The following is an 18,338-nucleotide window of genomic DNA, read 5'->3' on the forward strand; positions in this document are numbered from 1 at the left end:
TTGTGTTTTTTGGATTAATGCCAGCCTTACTGGAGTGAGATGGAATCTCACTGTAGTTTTGATTTGCATTTCTGTAATGCCTAATGATTGTGAGCATTTCCTCATGTATCTGTTAGCTGTCTGAATGTGTCCTTTAGTGAAGTGTCTGTTCATATGCTTTGCCCATTTTTTAATTGGGTTATTTGACTTTTTGTAGTTGAGTTTTTGCAGTATCATGTAGATTTTACAGATCAGATGCTGATCGGAAACGTCATAGCTAAAAACTTTTTCCTAGTCTATAGGTAGTCTTTTTACTCTTTTGGTGAAGTCTTTGGATGACCATAGGTGTTTGATTTTTTTTTTACCCAGTTATCTAGTTTCTCTTCTGCATTGTTAGTAATATTTTGTATACTGTTTATACCATGTATTAGGGCTCCTAACATTGTCCCTATTTTTCTTCCATGATCTTTATCGTTTTAGATTTTATATGTAGTTCTTTGATACATTTTGAGTTTGTTCTTGTGCATGGTGTAAGGTATGGGTCTTGCTTCATTTTTTCTCAGATGGATATCCAGTTATGCCAGCACCATTTGTTAAAAAGACTGTCTTTTCCCCATTAAATTGATTTTAGGCCTTTGTCATATATTAGCTGCTCATATGCAGATAGATTTATGTCTGGATTCTCAAGTCTGTTCCATTGGTGTATGTATCTGTTGTTGTACCAGTACCAGGCTATTTTGACTATTGTGGAGGTACATAAAAACCCACTGCCATTGAGTTGATTCTGACTCATAGTGACCCTATAGGACAGGGTAGAACTGCCCCATAGAGTTTCCAAGGAGCGCCTGGTGGATATGAACTGCCAACCTCTTGGTTAGCACCCATAGCACTTAACCACTACACCACCAGGGTTTCTGCTGTGGAGGTATAGCAGGTTCTAAAATCAGGTAGAGTGAGGCCTCCCACTTTGTTCTTCTTTTTCAGTAATGGTTTACTTACCCAGGGCCTCTTTCCCTTCCATGGTGATTTGTTTTTCCATCTCATTAAAAGATGTCATTGGACTTTGGATTGGAATTGCATTAAATCGATAGATGGCTTTTGGCAGTAAAGACATTTTTACAATGTTAAGTCTTCCTATACATGAGCAAGGTATGTTTTTCAACTTATGTAGGTCTCTTTTCATTTCTTCCGGTAGTGTCTTGTAGTTTTCTTTGTATAGGTCTTTTACGTCTCTGGTAAGATTTATTCCTAAGTATTTAATTGTCTTGGGGGCTACTATAAATGGTATTGATTCGGTGATTTCCTCTTCAATGCTCTTTTCTGTTGGTGTAGAGGAATCCAACTGGTTTTTGTATGTTTATCTTGTATCCTGAACTCTACTGAACTCTTCTATTAGTTTCAATAGTTTTCTTGAGGATTTTTTAGGGTATTCTGTGTATAAGGTCATGTCATCTGCAAATAGAGATACTTTTACTTCTTCCTTGCCAATCTGGATGCCCTTTATTTCCTTATCTACCCTAATTGCTCTGGTTAGGACCTCCAACAAAATGTTGAATAAGAGCAGTGATAAAGGGCATCCTTGTCCCATTCCTGATCTCAATTTGAATGCTTTCAGGCTCTCTCCATTTAGGGTGATGTTGGCTGTTGGCCTTGTATAAATGCCCTTTATTTTATTGAGGAATTTTCCGTCTATTCCTATTTTGCTGAGAGTTTTTATCATGAATGGGTGTTGAACTTTGTCAAATGCCTTTTCTGCATCAATTGATAAAATCATGTGGTTCTTGTCTTTTGTTTTATTCATATGATGGATTACATTGTTTTTCTAATGTTGAACCATTCCTGCATAGCTGGTGTGAATCCCACTTGGTCATGGTGGATTATTTTTTTGGTATGTTGTTGACTTCTATTGGCTAGAATTTTGTTGAGGATTTTTTCATCTAAATTCATGAGGTATATATAGGTCTGTAATTTTCTTTTTTTGTGGTGTCTTTACCTAGTTTTGGTATCAGGGATATGGTGGCTTCATAGAATGAGTTTGGGAGTATTCCATCCTTTTGTATGATGTGAAATTCCTTTAGTAGCAGTGTTGCTAAGTCTTCTTTGAAAGTTCGGTAGAACTCTGCAGTAAAGCCCTCTGGGCCAGGGCTATTATTTTTGGGAGTTTTTTAATTACCTTTTCAATCTCTTCTTTTGTTATGGGTTTATTTACTTGTTCTACCTCTATTTGGGTTAGTTTAGGTAGGTAGTGTGTTTCTAGAAATTCATCCATTTCTTCTAGGTTTTCCAATTTGTTAGAGTACAATTTTTCACAGTAATCTGATATGACTCCTTTAATTTCAGTTGGGTCAGTTGTGATATCGCCCATCTTATTTCTTATTCAGGTTATTTGCTTCCTCTCCTATTTTTCTTTTGTCAGTTTGGCCAATGATTTATCAATTTTCTTAATTTTTTCAAAGAAGAAGCTTTTGGTCTTGTTAATTCTTTCAATTGTTTTTCTGTTCTCTATTTCATTCACTTCTGCCCTAATTTTTATTATTTGCTTTCTTCTGGTGCCTGAGGGTTTCTTTTGTTGCTCTTGTTCTATTTATTCTAGCTGTAGGGCTAACTCTTTGATTTTGACCCTTTCTTCTTTTTGGATGTGTGCATTTATTGATATAAATTGACCTTTGAGCACTGCTTTAGCTGCATCCCAAAGGTTCTGATGGGAAACATTTTTATTCTCCCTAGATTCTATGAATTTCTTTATTTCATCCTTAGTGCCTTCTATAACCCAGTTGTTTTTGAGCAGGGTATTGTTCAGTTTCCAAGTGTTTGATTTCTTTTCCCTGCTTTTTCTGTTATTGATTTCTACTTTTATGGCCTTATGATCAGAGAAGATGCTTTGTAATATTTTGACATTTTGGATTCTGCTAAGGCTTGCATTATGACCGAATATGCGGTCTATTCTAGAGAACGTTCCATGTGCACTAGAAAAGAAAGTATACTTGGTTGCTGTTGGGTGGAGTGTTCTGAATAGGTCTATGAGCTCAAGTTGTTGATTGTGGCACTTAGATCTTCAGTGTCTTTATTGAGCATCTTTCTAGATGTTCTATCCTTCACCAAAAGTGGTGTGTTGAAGTCTCCTACTGTAATTGTGGAGCCGACTATTTCATTTTTCAATGCTGTTAGAGTTTGTTTTATATATTTTGCAACCTGTCATTGGGTGCATAAATAGTTAATATGGTTATATCCTCCTTGTATATTGTTCCTTTAATCATATAGTGTCCTTCCTTATCCTTTATGATAGATTTAACTTTAAAGTCTATTTTGTCAGAAATTAATATTGCCACTCCTGCTCTTTTTTGATTGTTGTTTGCTTGATATATTTTTTTCCATCCTTTGAATTTTTGTTTGTTTGTGTCTCTCAGTCTAAGGTCTCTTGTAGGCAGCAAATACATGGATTGTGTTTTTTTGTCCATTCTGCCACTCTCTGTCTCTTTTTTGGTGCATTTAGTCCATTTCCATTCAGCATAATTATGGATAGGTATGAATTTAGTGCTGTCATTTTGATGTCTTTTTTGTGTGTGTTGTTGACAGTTTCTTTTTCACAGTTAATTCCTTCTGGTGAATAGTTTATCTTTATAAATTGTCTTTCCTCTTATTTGCTGTTGTTGATTTTGTTTCTGCTGAGTCTCTATTTTTTTCTTGTATTTTATTTTGAAGAGTAGGATTGTAGTCTCCTTTGTGGTTCCCTTAATATTTACCCCTATTTCTCCAAGTTTAAACCTAACTTTTATTTCTTTATATAGCCTTGTCTTCCTCTCCATATGATTGATCTATGATTACATTTCTTAGTCCTTTTTTATTATTTTATTGTTGTCTTCTTTTACATAATGACATTGCTGTTTCCCTGTTTTGAGCATTTTTTTTAATCTTGATTTATTTTTGTGATTTCCCTGTCTGGGTTGACATCTGGTTGCTCTGTCCTTTGTTCTGGCCTTGGGTTGAGACCTGATATTATTGATTTTGTAACCAGAGAACTCCCTTTAGTATTTCTTGTAGTTTTGGTTTGGTTTTTACAAATTCCCTAAACTTCTGTTTATCTGGAAATGTCCTAATTTCACCTTCATGTTTGAGAGACAGTTTTGCTGGATGTATAATTCTTGGTTGGCAATTTTTTTCCTTCAATGCTTTATATAAGTCATCCCATTGCCTTCTTGCCTGCATGATTTCTGCTGAGTAGTCAAGCTTATTCTTATTGGCTCTCCTTTGTAGGTGACTTTTCATTTATCCCTAGCCACTCTTAAAATTCTCTCTTTGTCTTTGGTTTTGGCAAGTTTGATTATGTCTTGGTGCCTTTCTTTTAAGATCTACCTTATGTGGAGTTTGATCAACATCTTGGATAGATATTGTCTCATCTTTCATGATATCAGGGAAGTTTTCTGCCAACAAATCTTCAACAATCCTGTCTGTATTTTCTGTTATCCCTCCCTGTTATGGTACTCCAATCACTCGTACATTATTTCTCTTGATAGAGTCCCACATGATTCTTAGGGATTCTTCATTATTTTTTATTCTTTCTTCTGATTTTTCTTCAAATATATTGGTTCCAAGTGCTTTATCTTCAATCTCACCAGTTCTGCCTTCCACTTGTTCAATTGTGCTCCTCTGACTTTCTATGAGCTGTCTAATTCTGTAATTTTATTTTTAATCTTTTGAATTTCTGATTGCTGTCTGTCTATGGATTCTTGCAGCTTATTAAATTTTTCATTATGTTCTTGAATAACCGTTTTAATTCCTTCAACTGCTTTATCTGTGTGTTTCTTGGCTTGTTCTGTATATTGCCTGATCTCCTTCCTGATCTTGTTCCTGATGTCTTGAAGAGCTCTGTATATTAATCGTTTGTATTCTGCTTCTGGTAATTCCAAGAAGGCACTTTCACCCAGAAGATACCTTGAAGTTTTGTTTTGAGAGCTCATTAAAGCCATCATGGTCTGCTTCATTATATGATTTGATATTGACAGTTGTCTCCAAGCCATCTATAAGTTATCTTATTTGTTTATTTTATGTTTGCTTACTGTATCCTAGCTTCTTGCTTTGTTTTGTTTTGATCTGCCCAAATAGTTTGCTTGAGTGAGCCAGCTTGATTATTTTCAACTTTGAAGCTCTAATGTCCTGTCACCAAACTGTTAGAGCTGTCATCAGGTTTATGAGCCTAGGAGTCCATTCACTTTTCTTATTTGGATTCAGCTGTGGTGTCCAGGTAGTTGGTCATCAAGTCTGTGGTACAGGCTCTGTCATACAGTCTTAGAGGGGCAGGGTGATTGGTGTAGGTACCAGTATCTCGTTGCAGCAGGGGGTCACACTCTGAATAAGGCACAGGGCTGAAAACTGTCCTCCGAGTGTCTGTGGGGAAAGTGCATCCCTGTTCCCTACAGCATGTGGGTGGGTGCATTCTGCAGACAGACCATGGGCACCCAAAGTTTTTGGTTGTAAGGACTGGGAGGTACCAGTTATTCTTGGACCCCTGTTGTGGGTGGCTGGGTGACCTGAGTGGAGCCACCAGTCCTTATGCCCCTGATGTGGGTAGGTGAGGACCCTGTTTAATAGGCAAAGCGGTGTCAAACAAACACCCACCTCTGCACTGCACAGCTGAAACAGTTGCAGTCTGCCAACAAGTGCCTATTCTCCTGAAATACACCCACAAAGGACCACACAGGGGGGAAGTTATTCAAAGTCCACAGACCATTTATGCCTGGACAGAAGCCGCTTCTGGCCTGAGCTCCACAGGTTAGTGGGGCTGGCAAATTATGTCTTCCCCCAATTGTGAATTTATTCCTTTTCCAAGGCCAGAAGAATGGCTCTGGATGCTCAGCAGGAGCTATCTCAGGCCCAGGGAAATCAACAGCCACTGAAGCTGGCTTGGGGGCTTGGGACACGGTAAAATATATGCAAGTACTTGGCTTTTGCTGAGACCACTGTTCTCCTCAGGTTCTGGGGGTGTGAGTAGGCTATGTGGCTGGCTGTTTCTCCCTGAGGAAACTGCAGCCGAACACTACCACCAGTCCACTGCCGTTGCTCCTGGGAATGGTGCCTGGGATTTCCCAGCGATTCAGGTCCGGCAGCTCCTCTCCACTTCCAAACCATCTCCCTCCCCCTACCTCTCAGTCCATTTTCTAACTTTGCCTTTGATGTTCAGGGCTCCTAGCTTGTCATAAATATAATCGTTTCACTTGTTTTTTCAGGTCTTTGTTGAAAGAAGGTTCACCAGAAGCATCTGACTACTCCACCATCTTGGTCCCACCTACTATTAATGTACCCTGATTGCATGTTTGATCAATTTAAGATTGCAGGAGTTGGTAAAAATCTTCAAATTCCTCTTACCTGGTTCTGAGCCCCTGGCATTTCCAGCACTTTACTCTCCTCAGAAGGCTTGGCAACTGAGCCCAAGACGTTTATATCCCCACTTAAAAGGCAGATTTCACACTTAACATTGTAAGAAGGCAAAGTAGTAGGGTAGCAGGCAGGGTCCGTTCCCCAGGAAAGCAAACCCAGTCCTTGTCCAAATGCTTCCCCAAACCCCAACTCACCTCTGTATGAGATAATGAGACATGGGGACCATGCACCTCTTTTTGCTGACAAGTGGCTTATAAGTTTCTCCAGTAAAGCCTGTTCTTTAACCCATCTCATGGGACATTGTGTCATTTACCTTCCCTATTTTTTTTTTTTTTTACCTTGCCACCATTCAGTGAATGTTAGCTACACTGACTCCTACTATTTTAGACTACAGGAAACCTATGAGAGTCAGAAAACTTGTGAGACCTGGAAAAACAAGGCAGTACAGTCCAGTTCCAGCTCTCATAGGTTTCACTGTATTTGAGTTTTCCTTCTCTGCACAGTTTCTGGCTTTTGCAGGTTTTACTGTATCTCCCTTTGAAAAGGAAGCTGCAGAGGAGGTGCTTAGCCTGGGTGCAGCCACCTAGTTTATAAAGTCAGCCATGTAAAATTTCACGCCCAAATGACAGCAGACATTCTGTCCATTCTTGTTTTTGTGGGGTTCTCTTCCAAGTGCTAGTCTGAGGAATAAAGTGTTCTAGCATAAAATTTTGAGCTGTGTAAGTATAATCAGAAATAAGGTTTTAAGTTAGTGTTCTCGTTATCCTTGACATATGTGCAAATAAAAGTTAATTTTTTCTGAGTTTTAAGGATTCAAGACATAAGCTTAGAAAATGCATTTACAAAAAACCTCACATGCAAAAAAAGCGCAGACGTAGGAACTGGCTTCTGAAAATTTGGTCTTCAGAGTTTTGAATTCTCAGCCTGAAGGTAAGCTTAAGATAGTTCTATTGACAAAGAGAGAAGAGGGAAATACTATGCTTTGAAGTAGAAATATTATAGGCCTGGTTTTTAGGCTGCTGCTTTTATGATATAGTAAAGAATCATTCTTTTTTTTCTTTTTCTTTTTTAAGAAATACCGAGGGGCAGAAAGAGCACGCATCTAATAGCATGCCCAAATAACTTAAAGCAAAGGAAAAAATATTCAATAGACAGAAGCAAAATGATCAATTTTTGTTGAAAAATTGTATCAAGGAGAGAAGTCAAATCTGTAAGTCATTCAGAGCAAAATATATGTTTATGAACATACAAAACACAGAATCCCTACTTTTAAAGAATTTATAAGCTAAAAACAGAGGGATGAAAAATATTTTTGGAAGAAATTATAAGTCATGAGATATGGCAGATGTTTCCTCTATAAGGAAGTCCCTTTTTTTCTTAACTAGTAAATTTTCAGATTTTCACACTGAAGTATGTTTTAGTGCTCCAAGACAATAAAGAAACATATAATCTTAAGTTTCCTGTCCTGCTACCTTTTAAAACTGCCTTGTCTTCTGTAGGAGACTTTCTAGCTGTCTTTAACTTGCTATTTGTTGAAAACATAAAATACCGATTTCTAAGAACCAGATGAGGAATTGGGATATGACACCATATATGAACACCTTTCGGGGCAAAATGAGCTGAGCACACTGTGGGCTTTAAATTATGCCTTTGTACTTATACCTGTGGGGCTTCAGCACACCCAGGTTTTCAGTAGCTCTATTAATTCTTGTCTGTAGGCCTGGAAGTGGGAGGAGGTGAAGAATTAACCAAAGGAGCAAGCTGTGGGACTGTTGATTAGCTGGAGAATCAAGCAAATGGAATTAGAGTTTCCTGAAGTTAATGTGTAGTGATCATATGCATCTTTCAATGCATAACTTAGATGTAAATTTGCTTTTCAACAATGGAAACAAAAATTAGGTATATTCCATGCCACTAAGAAGCAGCAGGAACTGTTCAACCAGGCCTGATCTAGCCTTTGTCTTGATATCATGGCGCTGCAGCCCTATTCTACTCCCCTCTGTTCTACCCAGATTAGTTTATCCCTGACTGGAGCTGGTAATATGCACAACTCCAGTGGCCACTCTTCACATACACTACAGAGTGAATGCTGCCCCTGGAGCTGTGCAACACTGACGTACTCCTGCTAATGTGGTTCTCACAGCTGCTGTGCTGCTGTGGCTCTCTCATTTGGGGCAGAGATGCTCCATATTTCATTGATGGAGCCTGTAATGAACTATGAAGAAATGGATACGCAGATAACATTTTTTCCAATGGCCAATGATGAATGATTGTCATTTACTTAGTGAGCTGTAGGCTCTGATAAGAAGTTTAATTTACTAGTCCCTCAAAACCCAGAGGACTCTTTGCATCTTAACCTTATTCCTTTCCTCTTTTGTCTCATTCTTCTGTGACTTTGCATATTCTCTTCCACTTCTCTCATACCTTGTGCACACCCCTCTATTTGTATCTTTCATTTTCAGTATGTCTCTCTCCTTGCTTATATCTTCTCCCTTTCATTTTGGTCTCTTTCATCTTTCTTCCTCCTTATAATTTTCTTTCTCCTTTTTGCTATTCTTTTTTTTTTTCCTTGGGGGTGGGTCCCAACCATTCCCAATATGTCTCCTCTTCTTTCTCTCTTTTCTCCTCTTTGTCCACCTACCTCCTCTGCCTTTTTACCAACTATTCACCCTTTCTCTGGCCTGTTTCTTTAATCTCCTTTTGTTCATATCAGTTTCTCCTACCTTCCTGGTTTCTTTCTGTTGTTTCCTTAACTTTTTATGGTGGAAAAGCAAAGTAGACCTGTTTAATATTTTTACTGTAGCCCCAGATTGATTTTTCTTCCATGTGTGTGGTTCTTGAGAATACACAGAATACATTTGGAGTTTCTTAAGTAAACCTCAATATCCATGACATGTAAAGCTATCATTTTCACTAAACCTTGATCATGGCTTAATTTTACAAATATGTACAATATATGTTGAAGAATATTTTTGTAATATGTATTCGTGCACATGATACTGCTTGAAGTCTAGGCTCTGTGATCATTAAACTAAAATCTACATATTTCCATCATCTGTTTTAGAATTGGGGAAAAGTGCTTAAAATTATGTCAACATTCTTCTCAAATATGTGTCTAGTTTTCTATTGACTGTGTGAGCAAAAGAAGAGCCTGTTTACTTGGCCTTGTTTCACCCAATTATCACATCTCCAAGAAAGTCTGCATTTGAGCAGCAGCAGCCCCATGATTTTGGAACTTAAATAATAATTTAGAAATAGGCTGAGGAAGAAAATGTCCTAAATGATTTGGCATCTGCTTCAAAAACTTAGAAAACCAAAAAAAAGAAGTGACAGGTTCATACAGACAAGAACAAAAATATATGAGTTAGAAAATAGAGCTAAAAGACTATATTAGATTTTTAAAAGAAAATAAGGCAAAGCTAGACAGATGCAACTTATGAGATGGACAAGATGTTGAAGGTACAATCAACAAAAAAGAAATCAAGAGTATCAACAATCAGTGAAAAGAAATCAGGAATGACAAAATCAAAAAAAGAATTAAACTATCAGTTACAGTCTTCTGAGAATATACTGATCAACAGAGCATCAACACATATCAAGAAATAAATTGTTAAAAATATAGGAGAAAGCTGACTGCATTGTGAATTTGTCAGAATTAAACAGGAAAAAAGCATAACACAATAGACTTTTTAAATGACTTGGATTAAAGAATAAATCAAAAGTTTCTGTCTCAAATCTTTACCAAAGGATCTAAACATATAGAACAGGGCCTGTGTTATATGTCAACAGAGTGATTCTTCACCTAATTTTTAATCTGTCAAAGGCTGACAGTATAGAAAATATCTAATTATGCTAAAATAGTAATAGCAATCTTAGGAGTGTCTAAAATGAATCTACTATTGAAGAAATGGCAAAATAAATTTGAAAACGATTCACTTAAATAAATCTTTCCTAAGTGCAAGAGTTTTCCAAGGCCTTAGAAGCAGATATAAAGACATTTATGGGGGAGGTTAAACATAAAATTTAATAATCATTGCCATCATTACCACTTATTGAACGTCTATGTTCAAGATATTGAGTTAGACGCATTACATGCATACACACATATGCATATATATATATAGTGTGTGTACACATGTATATAAAATGAATAAAAAAAATTTTTTTTAAATGAATACAGACCTGAAATTTTGAAAATTTAATGATACAGCTTCTATTTTTAGTCTATTGCACTTCCCACAAAAGAATTCCATAACACTGACTTGTATTATATAATAATACCTATTTTAAACATGATGAAACTGTTTCTTAGAAGAAAGTAACTCACTCATGATGGACTATTTAGGAGGTGGTAGAGTCAAGATTTCAACTGAAGAAGAGAAGCTGAGTTAAATAATGTGGCACATGATTCTACATGGTTTCTGTGATTTTGAAATGTAATGTATTCGAATAGCAGAACGACTTTGAATAGTGCTTCAGCTTACCTTACAGTGAAATGTAGAACTCGCTTCTTCATAGGATCCTCCTTTTTCTTAGGATATTTCCTTTGAACTTGTTTTATCGATAGTTTCTTCAAAGGAACGGCACAGGCATCAATGGAGGGAAAGAATAGTTTGGAAAGTGTGTTGGCAATTCTCCATCCTATATACTTGGACAAAGTTTCATCCCCAACATTTGGTGGAACTTTTGTACCATAACTAGTGAAAGGATCAGTTGGGTCATTTAACTCAGCCTGTGGAAAGAAAAGAAAAAGGAACCAGTTTAAATAGAATTCAGTGTGAAAAAAAATGAACTAAAATTCAATAAAAGATAAAATGTATGTTGTTATTTTCTCTAACTTTTCACTCTTCCAGTTAAATACAAATAGCTTTTTTAGGAAAACATTAGGTCTCACAAAGATCTAAAAAATCCTAACCATAATGGAAGAAACAATTAAGCATTAATGAATCCTGCCTTAAAATTTTGAGAATTTAAGATTACAATTTCTATTCTTAATTTGGTATCTTTCCCAAGCCGTAATTTAATAAGCATCTATAGAATTTATTTAACAAGAAATGAGACAATCAGTTGAAGTAACATACATGTTTTATTGACTCAGATTTTCATTTCTCTGTCTACCATCTACATTTCCCTTGAAGTCAACAGAACATTTCTATGGAACATTTGTGCTAAGTGGAAAACAAACAAGGGCTTTGTGTTTAGTTTAACCTGAAGATTTTCTAGGATTTAGATTTAGATTAAATTGAGTGTGTCCTAAGACCAAAAGAAAAAAAAAACTAACCAAAAAAAAAAAAACCACAATTTTAAGCAGTCTGTTGGAAAGAGCTATTTTCTGAATTTTTCTATTTATGTTACAATGCCCAGGACTGATTTTTAATTATTTCTTCCTTCGAAATGGCTACAGGCATATTTCCTTGGCTGGAACCCATAATAATAAATGAAGCTGTAAGTTTCAAAATGTAATGTTATTAATTTTTTTGGTCATAATATGTTCATATTAGGAACTCTCCTTCTTATAAGTTGGATGATGCTTCCTTTAAGTTTTTACATTTTTTATTGAATATTATCAATCTTCATGCTGCTCATTACCAGTCACTCAGGATTCATTTTATATGCCTACCAATCCTAAGGTAGAAAATAAAGGAAAGGAAAATGTTTTTCTGCATATGAATGTCAAGCTTAATCTCTTTAGGATTCCAAGATCAGGCGTGGCTTAATGAAATTACTGCTTAAAGATTGATGATTGCATTTTCTAGACAAAATTACAGTGGAAAAATTAGAACAATCTTATGCACAGATTGAAAAAAAATCAAGGGTTGAAGCAATGAGGAAAACAGCAGAAGGCAGGTAGGTAAATGTAGATTACTGTGAAAGCCACAGAGAGTGGGAAAGAATAATGTGCAAAAAAAAAAAAAAAAAACCCATAAAAAGGATAAAGCAAAAATCATGCAAACATGTAAGCACACACACAAAAAATACTCTAAAATGTTGACTCAAAATAGCTTTCATGACAGAAAAATCAACACTGAAATTGAGGAAAAAGAGATTCTAATATACATATTTTTTCTATTTCAGAAAAATAAGCACTTTATACCTAGCCTTCATTGAAATACATTAATTCATTCTTAAAATATTTTTTAATTACCTCTGGATGTTGACATCAGTATAATGTTTATACTGTTCCCAGTTGCATATCTTACTTATTAACTAGGTAGAAATCATGGAAAGAGGATTCAGTTTGGAACAAAAAAAACAAATTTTGTCTCTGGCTGGCTGTTGTGACTTTGAAAACATCACTTAATATTTTAAATTTGCAGCTTCATCTGTAAAATGGTAATCACACTACCTTTATTGTTTATTCTGCTTACCTCCCCTAGGTTATTTATTCATAAGAAAAGATACTTCAAAATCATAGCAACATATAGTATTGCTCACATATAAGCTATTACTATGAGCTTTTTAATTAGTAAAACAGTGATAAGTGAATAAATGAATGAGTGAATGAATGGCCAAAGACAAATAACTGTACTCATGATATACTTTTTGGTTAAATGCCTTGTTACCAGAGGTAGCATGCCTTGCATTACGGAATCTTGATGTTCTTTTCATCACGCCTTCTTTGGCTATACTCCTTGCAGGAGTCCCTCCTACACTGATAGATCCAGGTACCAGCTCTCTCAATTAGGACAATGAGGGCACTTACACATTTCAAGATCTGTCTCTTGTTGAAACTGTCCCTCCCTTACTGATGTCCAGGGCATCTGAGTTATGGAAATGCCTCAAAGGCAGACTTGTCTTACCTATAAAAGGGTTTATTTGTTTGCTGTTTGCTTGTTTGTTTCCCTGAAAGAAGTGGGTAGGAAAGAAAGGAACTTTGCAGTTCGAAAGCTCTGAAATCAGATCTGGCTCTTCCACTTGCTAGCTAAGAATGCAAATTTGGGGAATTTAGTCAACCTCTCCAAGTCTATGTTTTGTGTTTAGCTTTGTTCTGTCTTATTTTTCATTTGTGATATGGGGACAAAAATGAACACCTTTCATATTATGTGAGCACTAATTTAAACCCCATAGGGTGATCTGCCTAGCTGAGAGTGAGAAGCTTCTTTCAGATCCTCCCTAAGACAGAGTACAACTGTTTTAGTCTCTGAAGCATCTTCCTTCTTCAACCTAGAGAAAACTTGACTCAACCTCTGCCATGAAGAGAACAATTTTGTTAAATTGCTCCTTTTATATTAGCAATTTATCAAATGGGATCATGACTATACTTCTATAGTCACCCCTTTTAACTAGTTTTCCTTTTCTCTTAAAGCCATTATTATACCAAAAAAAAAAAAAAAATCAAACTCATTGCCGTCGACTTGATTCCGACTCATAGCAACCCTATAGGACAGAGCACAGCTGCCCCACAGAGTTGCTAAGGAGCACCTGGTGGATTCAAACTGCCGACCTTTTGGTTAGCGGACGTAGCTCTTAACCACTATGCCACCAGAGTTTCTAGAGCCATTATTATAGTATGTCAGAATTCAGAGACTTAAGTGGCAAAAATACACAAATATATGTCTATCCTTCTTGGAAGCAGACCTACACAAAATATTAACGACCATCTCTTTAAAATAGATTCCAAATTACTGAATTTACTACCATTTAGTCTGCCAACAGACATACCTTAAATTCCATCTTTAACCGTTATTTATATATTTAAATTTTAATGATGTGTCCCTATTTCTTAGCAATGCCTGCATAGGCTATAAAATTCTGGATTTTCTTTGTTAATGGTGTTATTGAAACTTGATATTTATTTTTTTATCAAGAACCAAATGACATCTTTTTAAACTTTTTCTTTTATTGAACCTTAGATGAAGGTTTACCGAACTAGTGTCTCATCAAATAATTAGTACACACATTATTCTATGACATTAGTACACACATTATTCTATGATATTGATCAACAACCCCACAACATGTCAACACTCTCCCTTCTCAACCCTAGGTTCCCTATTACCAGCTTTCCTATTCCCTCCTGCCTTCCAGTCCCTGCCCCAGGACTTGTGCACCCCTTTAATCCATGGGTCTGTTCAATCTTTGGCTGAAAGGGTGAACCTCAGGAGTGACCTCATAACTGAGCTGAAAGGGTGTCTGGGGGCCACACTCTCAGGGTTTCTCCAGTCTCTGTCAGGCAGCAAGTCTGGTCTTTCTTTTTGAGTTAGAATTTTGTTCTACATTTTTCTCCAGTTCTGTCCGGGATCCTCTATGGTGATCCCTGTCAGAGCAGTCAATGGTGGTAGCCAGGCACCATCTAGTTGTACTGGACTCAGTCTGGTGGAGTTCATGGTAGATGTGGTCCATTAGTCCTTTGGACTAATCTTTCCTTGTATCTGTAGTTTTCTTCATTCTTCCTTGCTCCCAAAGGGGTGAGATCAGTGGAGTGTCCTAGATGGCCACTCACAGGCTTTCAAGACCCCAGACACGATTCACCAAAGTAGAACCAAATGACAATTTTTTAATGTGTGTTAATTTTACTGATTTAGTATTAATATTGGAAAAGTGTTATTCTTGAAGAATATTCCTCTCTCACACATATTCTGACCACATACAGGGCCATATGCCCATCCTTTTGTCTTTACATTAGGCTTAAAGATAGGAAAAATAATCATGGGTGTAGGTTGGCAGGAAAAAGATGGATAAATTAGCATAAAAGAAAACTTCCCAAGGAATTAGAATGTTGTAACAATACAAAAAAAAAAAAAGTCTTCAGAGTTCTGAATTTTTCCTTCATTAATTACAGAAACGTAGCAAACATCCCAACATTTGAACTAGCTCACGCTATTCTTGATATGAGAGAAATGGGGGAAAGAAATGGATTTTATGCCATTGCAGCATAGTTTGTAGCAAATTCTTTTTTCTTCTTTCTTTTTCTCTCTCTCTCTCTCCATTTAGATCTCTCCACCAGTCCATATGCAACCTCATCACTGGAGATTACTTTGAAAAAAATATTTTCCTATTAAAGTTTAAACATTAGTGAATCAAAAGATTATTTCCTGCAGGGGTTATGAAGTCTCACAAATGTGGCATCACGTGTACTTCCTTCCTCCCCAAATAGTAATTCTCAGATCATCTTTTGCTTGGAAGCATGTCTGAAATGCACAATCTCCAGCCCTACCCCTGTAAGCACATTAAAGTTTAAGAAGCACTGGTATAGCACATTAAGTAAAGGACTAGATAGGAATACTGGTAGTTGTGTGATCTACTCCAAGTGACATAACCTCTCTGAGAATGCATCTGTATCTCTAAAATAAGTGACAATAATACCCCCATTCACACGGTTATTGTAAAGATTAAAAAAGAAAATTGAATGTATATTCTAGCAGAGTGTCTGGCACATAAAAGTTCTTCAACAAATGCCAATTTCTTTTTTATATTTAATTTTGGGGAGAGCACGGTCTAGTGGAAATAGCCTTTGGGTTAAGCTTACTCATAGGTACATCTACCAGCAGGGACTTATTTTAATCCCTTTTCAACTTAGATTCCCCATCAGTATAGATGGTGATGATGCGACAATGTAAGATACTTAGCACAATGGCTGGCACATTGTAAAGGCTCTAAAAATAACATTTCTCTCCATTGAAAACTGCGTGTCTGTGACATCAATACGTTCTTGATAAGTATTTAAAGGATTGTACTCTTCCAAAAATACACCACCCTTCCCACACGCAGAGTCTGCGTTTATTTCAAAAAAGCCATGTGTGTAGGAGGAGAGAGATAGGCGCTGAGAGAACAGAGACTAATAGTGTTGTTCTATTTTCCTGCTCTACAGAGTACTTTAGGAGTATGGAAATATCATTTAAGAATAAAAACAAATATTATTTTAAAGATCTCACCATGAAATGTTAACCACAAAGTGCTTTACCTAATGAGTCAAAGGTACTCTGAATAAAGTCACATATTCATTTCAGCTGTACATATTTCTTTCTGATATTTTAGGTCACATACCAGATGGCAAAAAGCACTTATACATGATGACTTTTCCTAGATGTGCCAACATATGCTGCTGAATTGCCTATATAGAAAATCCTTGCTCATTGCAAGTCTCCCTGGAAGTATTTCAAACAAAGCACATCAATTAACATTTGTTTATTATGCCACTGTGAGTATATGACAGTTTTTGATTTCTTTCCCAAATACCAGGCAACAGTTGGGTTTATACTGAATTTGTTAAATGAAGGGCTCACATTTAGAGATCTATTCAGAATTGTTTTTCATTTCAAATATGCTTGTTAAGTATCACACCTCTCCTCCAAACTCCACTAAGCATCCAATTTTATGAACAGAAATAACAGGGATGGTAGATGATAGAATATTATTATGAATAAAAATATAAGATACGAGAGTACATAATGTAGCTGGTAATGGATTTACCAGTCCTGAAGTTAAATTGAGGTACAGAATATAAAATTTTATTTAATAGTTTACCATATGAAGTACAATTTATTTTTAAAGCATAAAGAGAAAATTTCTTAATTCCATAAACATTCAAGCATATTCAAATCTGTACAGTAGTTTAGGATGAAAACTATGTCCTACTGTGAGTAGGTAATATGACTATTTTCTTATATGAGGAAAGGTTCTGGGAGTAAGATGTTAGGAAAGATAAGAAAGAATAAAGGTTAGTCTATAAACATAGTCATTTGTGTTAACTGAAATAAGAGTGAAATAGATATTTTGTTTTCGATGAAAGCATCTGTGGCACAAGTCTTCACCGTATAGGTGTTTTTAGATGTCCTCTATTCACACAGAGCAGGGAAGCAGCACCTAAACACAGAGTTTTTACCACTTATGACAGAAAGCTTCTATCTACATTATATCACAGAACTTATTGCCCAAAGAAGTGTCACAGGCCAATAATATAAATTGCTACAGTGGAATTTTGGAATTAAAAAATTTATTAAGGAAAACTAAGGATGTGTATAAAAAAAAATTTTGGAGCTTTAACACTGTAAATATATTTTGTCACGATAATGCCAAAAAAGCAAAGAATGAAAGAAAAGAAAAGAAACCCAAGTTTATCATGCTCTTGTTTCAATATAAAATTAAACACATCTGGGAAGATGACTTATCTGTAGAAAGCATTCTGAGCATTCCAGATAAGAAAATATAATTTTAACAAATTCAAAAATATTTGATCAAAAATATTACACCTAGAGAATAATGTTCTCATTCATTGAAATCATTTTGGTTTGTCTTATTTTTGTATGTGGTGTTTAGTTGTTTAACCTATTCTCCTTCATAATTATTAACTCCTATAAGAAGGCAGCTTTTAAAATCTTAAATGAATATGAGTGTACTTTTACTAAGAGAAATTAGGCCTGGAAGGGAATGAGTCTCAGCTGTGGAACTCAGGAAAGTCAGAAGATCATATAAGAGTAACGAAGAAAAGAGTAACAAAGAGTATAGAAAGGAGACAGAGGGAATAACTGAGACCTGCATAGATTCTAATCCCTTTGGTCTTCTGAATAATTAAGTATGAAGAACTTAAGGCAGTTACTTAGACATTTTCACTTCTGAACCTTGTACAGATGTGTTAATATACTATTTAAAATTAGGAATACACCAACTAATATTCAACTGAAAGACTAGGCCAGATGCATAAAAATGATGTAAGAAGAAACATTTCCCAGGAAAATAAACAGAGTAATTGATTAGACATTTCACTTTACATCTTACTTATTACAACACAGATTTCTTAGCCAATAAACTATCCTTCAAAATTAAATTGACAAAAAACATTTTCAAAGAAATGAAAGCTGAAAGAATTTACCACCAACAGACATTTACAAAAAACAATACAAAAGGGTTTTCTTCAAGTAGAAGAAAAATAATCCCACATGAAAGGTGAGGGATTCAAGACAGAAAGATAAGCACAGACGAATGTAAATATGTGGATAAATCTAAAGGAATATAGAGTGTATAAAAGAATATAATATACTGAT

General features: G+C 35.8%; 1 protein-coding gene across 13 annotated transcripts in view; it reads right to left on the minus strand.

Moving 5' to 3' along the window:
• Window positions 1–18,338, minus strand: part of TMEM232 (transmembrane protein 232) — a 409,022-nt gene that overhangs the window by 236,736 nt on the left and 153,948 nt on the right. For 12 of the 13 annotated variants that reach the window (XM_049871958.1, XM_049871892.1, XM_049871935.1 and 9 more), the window contains one exon: window positions 10,839–11,086. In XM_049871958.1, the coding sequence (XP_049727915.1) occupies window positions 10,839–11,086 (248 nt within the window). Of the gene's footprint in view, window positions 1–7,701; window positions 8,075–10,838; window positions 11,087–18,338 lie in introns of those variants that run through there. The other variant, XM_049871966.1, reaches the window with a different exon arrangement.

The sequence above is a fragment of the Elephas maximus genome, chromosome 2 (assembly GCF_024166365.1).
Source record: "Elephas maximus indicus isolate mEleMax1 chromosome 2, mEleMax1 primary haplotype, whole genome shotgun sequence".
In the NCBI taxonomy this organism is placed as follows: domain Eukaryota; kingdom Metazoa; phylum Chordata; class Mammalia; order Proboscidea; family Elephantidae; genus Elephas; species Elephas maximus.